Source organism: Eutrema salsugineum, unplaced genomic scaffold, assembly GCF_000478725.1.
Source record: "Eutrema salsugineum unplaced genomic scaffold, Eutsalg1_0 scaffold_6, whole genome shotgun sequence".
Lineage (NCBI taxonomy): Eukaryota > Viridiplantae > Streptophyta > Magnoliopsida > Brassicales > Brassicaceae > Eutrema > Eutrema salsugineum.
In genome coordinates this window covers 8,055,109-8,063,794 of record NW_006256547.1, presented here as the reverse complement: position 1 = coordinate 8,063,794, position 8,686 = coordinate 8,055,109, and the positions used below count along the sequence as shown (strand labels likewise).

The 8,686-nt window shown below is 38.5% G+C and overlaps 2 protein-coding genes across 2 annotated transcripts; both read right to left on the bottom strand.

Moving 5' to 3' along the window:
* Positions 1–3,369: 3,369 nt before the first annotated feature.
* LOC112083433 lies at positions 3,370–3,831 on the bottom strand. The gene has a single exon (XM_024151460.1). The coding sequence runs from the start codon at positions 3,829–3,831 to the stop codon at positions 3,370–3,372; it is 462 nt and encodes a 153-aa protein (XP_024007228.1).
* Positions 3,832–5,558: 1,727 nt separating this feature from the next.
* Positions 5,559–8,145, bottom strand: LOC18011832 (cytochrome P450 81D1). The gene is made up of 3 exons (XM_006395846.2): positions 7,588–8,145; positions 6,579–6,967; positions 5,559–6,235 (listed from the first exon to the last, which is right to left on the bottom strand). The coding sequence occupies exons 1-3, from the start codon at positions 8,084–8,086 to the stop codon at positions 5,630–5,632; spliced, it is 1,494 nt and encodes a 497-aa protein (XP_006395908.1). The 5' UTR covers positions 8,087–8,145; the 3' UTR covers positions 5,559–5,629.
* Positions 8,146–8,686: the final 541 nt, after the last annotated feature.

Below are 8,686 nucleotides of genomic sequence, written 5' to 3'. Positions count from 1 at the left end.
GAGCACCATTCGTTTAAACCATAAGAATAAGATTGGAGAAGCTGCTTATAGTCTTTTGAATTTGGGAGCTCATCAGATGGTGCCGACACTCTTGTGACACGTGTCGTTCATCTAACGGTGCCGACAGTTTTGATTACGTCATTGCTTACGTCATGGCTTACGTCCTTGCTTACGTCCTTGCTTACGTCATTGCTTACGTCTTGCTTGCGTCATAATTCCTGTGTCTTGATTTATTCTTCGATTTTACAGAGATATACTCTGTATTTTATTTTGATATTAACTGGTGTAGCATATAGCCGGAATACACATAAAGTTTAAAATAATATACAGAGTCTACCAGAATATACATTATTAAAGGTAAATTTAAAACTATACAATACTATTGGGTTTTTTTTTTTTTAATATATTTGAGTCATCTTGGATTTGGAGACGCACAAAGGAGATTTACCATCGGTCTTACGGCCTACGCTGAGGACTTGCAGCCTGGAACATCTACCTTGCCAGTGAGTCGTAAAGTCTGAGATGAATTATTATTATTATTATTATTATTATTATTATTATTATTTTTTGTTTTTTTTTTATAAATCAAAAGGGTCTTGACTTAATGGTCCGCCAAATAGATCTTCAGGATTTTCGGCGGGTTCTTGACCGTGAACACTATCGTCGTCGGACGATATATTCATCATTTCTTGACTAAGTGCCTTGAGGGTTTCCTTCATAGCTTGAAGTTTGGATTTTTTTGATTTGGATTTTTGGGATGAGGAGGATGAATGGGTAGGGCTTGATGGTTTTTTGTTTTTAGCTGGGCTTGGTGGTTCTTGTTTGATTTGGGTTGGTGGATGATAAGGAGGAATGTTGGCTATTTGTGATGGGGTTAAGAGTGGAATAGAGCGGGAGATGGATTTGATTAAAAGGTGGTCTTGTTTATTTGCGTCAAATAATTTCTTGATATTAGTGAGGGAACATCTTTTGATGTTATATTTGTCCCACCACTTGACACGAAATTCTTTGACTAAAGAGTATGGCATATTAGGTAGGGCTAGGACAAGGTTGAAATGCCATGAACAGATCCATGGAATACCCATGTCTGCATGGAAGTAAATTTTGTTTAGAGGTCCAATAGGATTGGTGTTGGGTAGGTGTTTGGTGTAGAATGGATAAGAAGTTTTGATTATTTCTGGTGGATAGATTTGGTCAATGGGTCCAAACCAGTGCCACCATTCGTTGAACCAACCTGGTACGTGTTTATTGAACCGCTGGTCAAAGGATAAGAACCAGGAATGGTCATAGGGTCGTAGGTAGAGAACACGAAAAAAGGCTTGCATATAGTCAACGTAGGTATAGCCGGGGAGAACAAATCCAGGCTGAGAAAAGGTTTTTGAGGTATGGAGGTTGAGAATACCAAGCTGTTGCATAGATGCAACGCGGAGTATTTTACAGGTTGAATAGGAGATATGGTTAGGGTTTTTTAGATCTGGGTAATGAGTAACTTCGATAGATTTAGAGTCTACCAGAATATACTCATAAAAGGTACGGTTTTTGGTTACGTTATCTGTTGGATACAGGGCATCACCGTAAAAGAGGTGGTTGGTGTAAGAATATAGTTCTTTAAGGGTGATTTCTTTGGTATAGTGGGTTGTGTTTAAGTGTTGGTTGTAGGGTTTGAGATGATAACTGGCTTTCTGAAATTGGAATTAGCCACTATAACATGATTCATCCAAAACCAGTTCTATTTCTCAGCCAAATCTTGCTGCTGAAGGTATTTGCATCTTTCATCGTGTCCTTGACTCCTAGTCTTTCATAGTCTCTGATTCTCTGATGTATGAAGCAAAATATTACTCTTTCTCACTCGGTTCTGAATGTCCGAGAAATTCTCCCTTGTAAGTGTTTTTAACTCTCTCTTTACTGTTTTTTCTTTAGCACTCAGAGATGACAGACTTTGTTCCAATGGGTGTAAATCTCCAGCCAGGATCTAGGCAGTCTCAATTGTATGGAGGAAGAGAGGGTGTTTTGTTAAGAAGTTGAAATTTTTGAACGGTTTAATACAAGCCAGAGGGAGGGAAGCAGCAAGATTTAGGAGGCAAGGAGTGTGATCAGAGCTTTCAGGAGGCAAGGATTGTGATCAGAGATTTCAGGAGGCAAGCAGGAAACCACACTATTCGGGTAAGAGGTAAGCCAGTGGTTATTGACAAGCAATCTATCCATTTTTTTGGAGATAGGGTTTAACGGGTTCTTGTTCGACCAGGTAAAGAGGGATCCTTGGTAGCGCAAGTCAAACAACTCAAGTTGTGTTAGACAGTCTCTTAGCTCAAGCATACGGGAGGTCATGTGATTTATACTTGGAGTAGAGTGCTCAACTGGGTGAATGATTTGGTTAAAGTCTCCACACAGAATACAGGGGCAAGCATCAAATCCAAAAGTGTGATAGAGGTTCAGAAAGTCACACCAGAGGTCGGTTCGGTCTTCACTTTGTTTAGGTGCGTTGAGAGCTGTGAAATAGAATCTGTAGCCACCTTGAATAGAGATTTCACTAGTGAGCAGGTGCTTTGACTGATGAAGAACAGTTACAGTGACTGGAGACCTCCAAATAACAACAATCTTTCCATCTTCATCAGAACTATGGTTTGAAGGTTCATAACACGGTTCAAGTTTGGTTTCTTTATATGAGTTTCAATAATAGCACCAAACGAATGCTTGTAGCAAGCCAAGAAGCAAAAGGCCGATGTTTGTCCGGGTCATTCAAACCACAGATATTCCAAAACAATGGTTGTATATACATCAGGAAATAAAAAGATTAGGAGTAAGAAGGATCACCCCCCTCGAGAGGAAGATTTTCCAAAATAAAAGTTGAAGGAGAGGACGAGATTGGGTTTTCTTACATCAACTCAGGAGATGGCGAAGTATCATCATAAAGGACAGGTAAACAATCTGAAACAGAAGTGGAAAGTGAGGGAGAAGAGCTTTTGTGATTATAGGAACAGGAGAGGGAACAAAGACATTTAAAGAGACTGAAAGTGGAGCTATTACATCAAAAGGATTGTAGGTAGCAATTTTAGAGGGCATCAAAGAGGGGGACGAGCATTTCAAAGAGGGAGAGATTTTGTTTGGTAAAGAAGAATTTGAGGAAGTTTTTTGGCAGGAAAAAATAAGGCATGAAACTTTTTCCTTTACTTGTGAAATAGGGTCAGAAGGGAATAACTTGGAGGACAGATCCACTGAATCAGATACAACAGAACCAGTGCCAGCCGCCTCATCTAACTGAGTAGTTATGGAGCAGCCAGATATTTCAACAATAGGAGCAGCTGATAAAACATGAAGGTTTGCTCCATTGTTTGCCTTATCAAGAGTTGCCTTTGGGGGTACATTTTTCTATTTGCCTTTCTGCTTAGATTCTACTGATGACATTTTTGCTTGGAACCAAGAAAGGGTTAGACCAGGACAATATCTGATAACATGACCTATCTCCTTGCAGTGAGAGCATATTGGAAGAATCCATGGGTACTCCACCGCTACAGTGAGGACTTCTCCACTTTCACGGACCACTTCTGCAGAAGAAGGAAGTGGAGTATTAAGGTTTTGTTCCACTTTGACATGAGCCTCAGATAAACTAACCATATTTCGAGTAAATTCATCCATTTCCTTTGGTTCTCCAACAAGACTAGCCACTAAGCTTATTCCTTTATGGTGCATCAGGTCAAAAGGCATGCCCTTGAGATGGGCCCAAATAGGAATGGCATCAATATCTAGGTTAGTGCCACCTGAAGCGTCCCATTGGGCAACCAGGAACATGCATTCCCCGATGTACCACATTTTCTTCTCAATTACCTTCATTCTAATGGATTAATTTGGTATCCTTACAAGCATAGAATTGGTGGCATGATTAAGATGCAATTCAATCCTCTGGCCTCTTCCCCAAAAGTGACTTATGACACTTTGAATATGCCCATAAGTTGAAATTCTTCCGTTGAACTTACCAATCACAAAATCTTTGTGTAATTTGGCTCCTTCATGGAAAAACAGAATCAGGAATGGTGATCCTTGGCTCCCTTCAGGAGAGACCTCAGCCGGAATCAATCTCTTCAATGACTGATCAACATCTTTCCTCAGTTTCTGGACCAGAGTAGTAGTGGGTTTACAGTGGGAAGGGTAGAGTCAAGTTGAGCAGCAACAACTGGAGCCGCATCCACCTCTTTAACAGGAATGGCAGTGGAAGGCCTCAATATCTGCACAGGAATATGGGGAGTAGGCAGCAGATGAGAGTTTTCAGTAGCCACATCTTCCGTTCTAGTAGTGAGGAAGAGAGTTCCTGGAACAGAAATCACAGGTTGACTAGCAACATATTGGGTTCTGGAGAGAGCTTTTGTTTCCTGAGACAGCACAGGTCCCATAGATTGGGGAAGATCTGCCTGAGCAGAGTTGAGAAAGAGACGGGTAACCTTCGGAAGAGGAGTGGTAAGGAGGCCATCAGTCTGGGCTACAGTGTATTTATGTTCTGAAATTCCTTTTTGAACAGTAAGTTTTTGGGAGGACATTGGTAAAATTCTGAAGAAGGGAACCAATTTCCATAGCAATGGGATGAGAAAGAGGAAGAGAGGGAGAAGCTTGTTTTGCTGGCTTTGAGGGGGAAGCAGTTTGCATTACAAGCTTTTTGGAGAAGGGGAAGGGGAGGAGAGGGGCGGGAAAGAAGAGGTATCAATTGGGTCAGGCGGTTCAGGAGGCAGGAGGGGAGGGGCGGGGAGGAAGGGACGATGGGACTGCCGGAATTCGAGCCATAGGAACGCCCATTAGGGAACCAGTGGTTTGCTTGAGCGCTATTCTTCATCGCCTTTAAAAAATATATACTTTTTACATAAAAAGAATCTTAACCCACCTTTTTGTGCAACACTTATTTTCAGTACTTAAAAATTTCGATTTAGACATGGTTTTTGCTGAGTTAACTGGCTTAGTGCTTCGATTCTTAATAGCGATTTACAAGAAAAAAAAAACAAAAAAGACAAGTGTTTCAGTTTAGAAATAATTTTGAGTTGAGAGAGGTGTTGTGTGTAGAATTCAAGATCGGAGGAAAGTCACCTTGCTCTTTGCTCTTGTTCTTGTTTTATGCTCCGAGATAATTTTTAACATCTTCGTTTCCTCCGCCAAATTTACCATGAATAGTCTTTAAATTTGAGGTTTCCTAAATTTGAAGATCCAACTGTTACGTTCAGACGCCTTAGTTCACGAGCTTGAACGAGTTTTGGTATTGTTGGGATTGACTAACAATTTCGCATTTAATTCTATTTTACCAAAAACTATACCTCGGTGAAATTTTTAGCTCGGCACGCAATGTCTGCTATTCCTTGATCTCATCTGGACTTTTGTTTTCAGCGGAATTTTTTACTAATTATTATATAGGCCCATATTGCTTGGCCAATGTTTTTATCTCCCATATTACTAAATATGTTGGTATATTATATGTGAAAGAGTATATATATAGTACATTGATGATTTAACTACAAAATTCATATGCAAATACATAATGAGTCAGAATGACATACATGCATTGTGAAATCAGTACATGTATATAGAGTTATATATATTGCACTTATTATAACATGTAACACATCTTTTATTTGTACCTTTAAACAAAACTTTAAGAGAGAATCTTATGCAGAAATGGACGAGCTTTACAAACGGCTTGCAACGGAATCGCTTTAGGTACTGTATTACCAACTCCTTCCTTCATATCCACTTCTTCTTCTCCAACTTTCTCCCAGTCAAAACATTGTATCAATGACCCGAGAGCAAGCCCAATGATCCGTTGGGCCAGACCCGACCCAGGACACGCTATTCTCCCTAATCCAAATGCCATAAGTTTTTGTGCTTCCTCTTCTTTCTCAAACCGCTCTGGTTTAAAACTATCTGGATCTTCCCACATATTTGGATCCCTATGTATGGCCCATGCATTCACCAACAACATTGTGCCACGTGGCATATCGTAAGACCTCATCTTACAATTCTCTGACGCCATGTGTAGGACTAGCAATGGTGTTCCTGGGTGTAGCCGGAGTGTCTCGAGGATGATGTTCTTGAGATATGGGAGCTCGCTGAGATCAGATTCTTCAATAAGCCGGTCTAAACCAACCCGGTTATCGATTTCGATTCTCGCTTTACATATTACCTCAGGATGGTTAAGTAAATTGGAAAGTGCCCATTCTAGAGTGACAGCTGATGTGTTAGTCCCTGCTATTACCATAATCTACATTAACATAAAAATAGATTTAGTTTAGTAATAAGGGCGATTATTTAAAATTAATTTGTGTTCCAATCAAACTTCGCGTAAATTCAATATTTAAATGACTCAAAACTCTTTTCTACTGAAAAAAAAAACTAAACACTAAGTGGGAAATATGAAACCCAAAAAGAATGTTTTAATATACAAGTTAGGGTAAAAAATATTTGTACATAACTATTTAGTTCTATTTTTGGAATTTATATTTGGTGTGCTTGATTTACCCAATCAATTCTTGTGATATTTTAAGGTATTTTCCTAGTAAAAGAATATATCAAAATTAATATTAAAAAAGGAAAAAGAAACAAACCAGTATGATGCCTTTGATGATTTGATCGGTGTAATACTCAGTATCGGACTTTGGGAGAACAAGCAAATGATCAATCATTGTATTACCGGTTTCTTGTTGTTCACGTTTATCATCAGTAAGCCCTTGTAAAAACTTATCTGTCTCTTTTCCTAACTTTTTAACCCTTTTCTCATAGTTTGAGAATAGTCTCAAGATCGGAACGTAGTCAACGGCCTTGCCTGAACTCGTGCTGGATCCAACATCTGCTACTAACTTTCGGACACGTTTTGCTTCTTCCTCATCGGTTGTTTCTTCACCGTAGTATCTTTTTCCTATCATCATCCTCATTATGTTGTTGAATGTCAAGTCCATAAGCATTGGTTTCATTTCCACAATTGTTTTTTTAGTTCCTACAATCAATTCACAAAACATAGAACAGAAAAATGAAGGGTGTGGTGATTTTATAAGGATTTTTAATTCTAAGACATTAACTTTTCACAAAAGAAAAACATTCTAATATATAATCAAACAAATGAAAGATTATGGCCACATACAGGTTATCTCATCAATTCTTTCATATCATGATGAAAACCTCTTTGATAACGTCCATGGAGCACAATAATGACTTTGAATGTTGTGGTGAAGCATATGTTACAATTTATTTTCTTCTGATATTTGTATTTGTTACTTAGAGAAAAGGTAGAAACATAATTCCCATTTTTCCACTTTATTATTATTTAGGAATATATACATGATACCACTTTTAATTCAAAAAGATGAAAAGAATGAAAAAAAATAATGAAAAAGTTGGTGAAAAATTTTTTTTGGGATCTATGATCTATCATATTAACCACATGGGTTCTTTCTTATTGCCTATGATTATGTTTGTTGGGTCAACATTTATGGTCAATATATCGATAGTAAGATAATAATACTACAATAAATGAAAATGTTGACAATATCAACACAATCCTCTGTTAAAAAAAAATCAACAAAACTTCTTACAATAAAAACACATGTAGCATATTACCTGCGGTACGAAACAAGCGGCTTACGAGGCGGCGAACTTCGTCGGTACGGACAGAAAGAAAGCAGTTAAGGCGGTGTGTGGAAAAGATCTCGATGGTGCAGAGATGACGGAGGTTGCGCCAGTGATCACCGTAAGGTGCGGCGATCATGTTTGTATTGTTGTACCCAACATGTTTCCCGATGATCACCTGAGGCTGGTTGGCTAAAACGACGTTGTTCTTCCCAAAACACTCCTCAGCGATCTTATGTGAGGACACTACGTAGACTAGGCGTGAACCAAGCCAGAGGGACATCCCGCTGCCCTCTAGGGACTCGGAGAGGGAGCGGAGGGTGCAGTGGATAGGCGGCTTTAGGAGCCGAAGGTGGCCTATTACCGGTAACCATCCCGGCGGTGATGGAGGAAGGTTCTGCTTGTTTGGTTTCAAGAACTTGAGAGAGATAATCAAGAAGATGAGAGAGAAAATGGAGTAGAGAACAACTTCGATGTAATTTTCTTCCATTGTTTGATTCTTTTGTTTGCTTCTTTGGTTATTTGTGTTTACTACTAGTTGGTGCTATATGAAGTGTTGAAAAAATGAATAAGCATAAAGTAGTTATATGGTTTGAATTTTGGCACGTTGGGAATTAGGATTTAATACTAATTAAGTTATGTGGATTGTTGTTGTGGTCTATAATCATATCGGAGTTGACGAATCCTTTAAGCTATGTGATGTGATGGGATGAGACCAAATAAGATGTATACCTTTGGAAACATTATACTAATGATGTTAAGAAAAAAACAAAAAAAAAACACGTTTTCTGTTTAGTTTTTTTTATATGTTATTTGTTTTCCTTTTTCTTATCGGCCAACTTTTTTAATGAATAAAAAATTAACTCACTGAAGGATATTACCTCTCTCATATGGGAGAGGACGTAAAACTTATTAAAATGTAAACAACAAAATCTTTTAAAAAAACAACAAAATCTCATTAAACAAGGAGAAAAACCTCATTGACCTCATTAAAAAGGATTTCGGCTTTAATCTTATCCTAACACATAGCGATAATTTAATGAGTTTTTTTTGGGCAATTTAATGAGATTTAAAATGCAAGCTTGTGCAA

Excerpts from the sequence above, each read along its gene's own strand:
- LOC112083433 (XM_024151460.1), bottom strand. The coding sequence starts at position 3,831 with ATGAAGGTAATTGAGAAGAAAATGTGGTACATCGGGGAATGCATGTTC.
- LOC18011832 (XM_006395846.2), bottom strand. The coding sequence starts at position 8,086 with ATGGAAGAAAATTACATCGAAGTTGTTCTCTACTCCATTTTCTCTCTC. Across the intron at positions 6,968-7,587 it reads CCGCTTGTTTCGTACCGCAG|GAACTAAAAAAACAATTGTG; the intron begins GTAATATGCTAC and ends AATTGATTGTAG. Across the intron at positions 6,236-6,578 it reads TCATCAAAGGCATCATACTG|ATTATGGTAATAGCAGGGAC; the intron begins GTTTGTTTCTTT and ends ATGTTAATGTAG.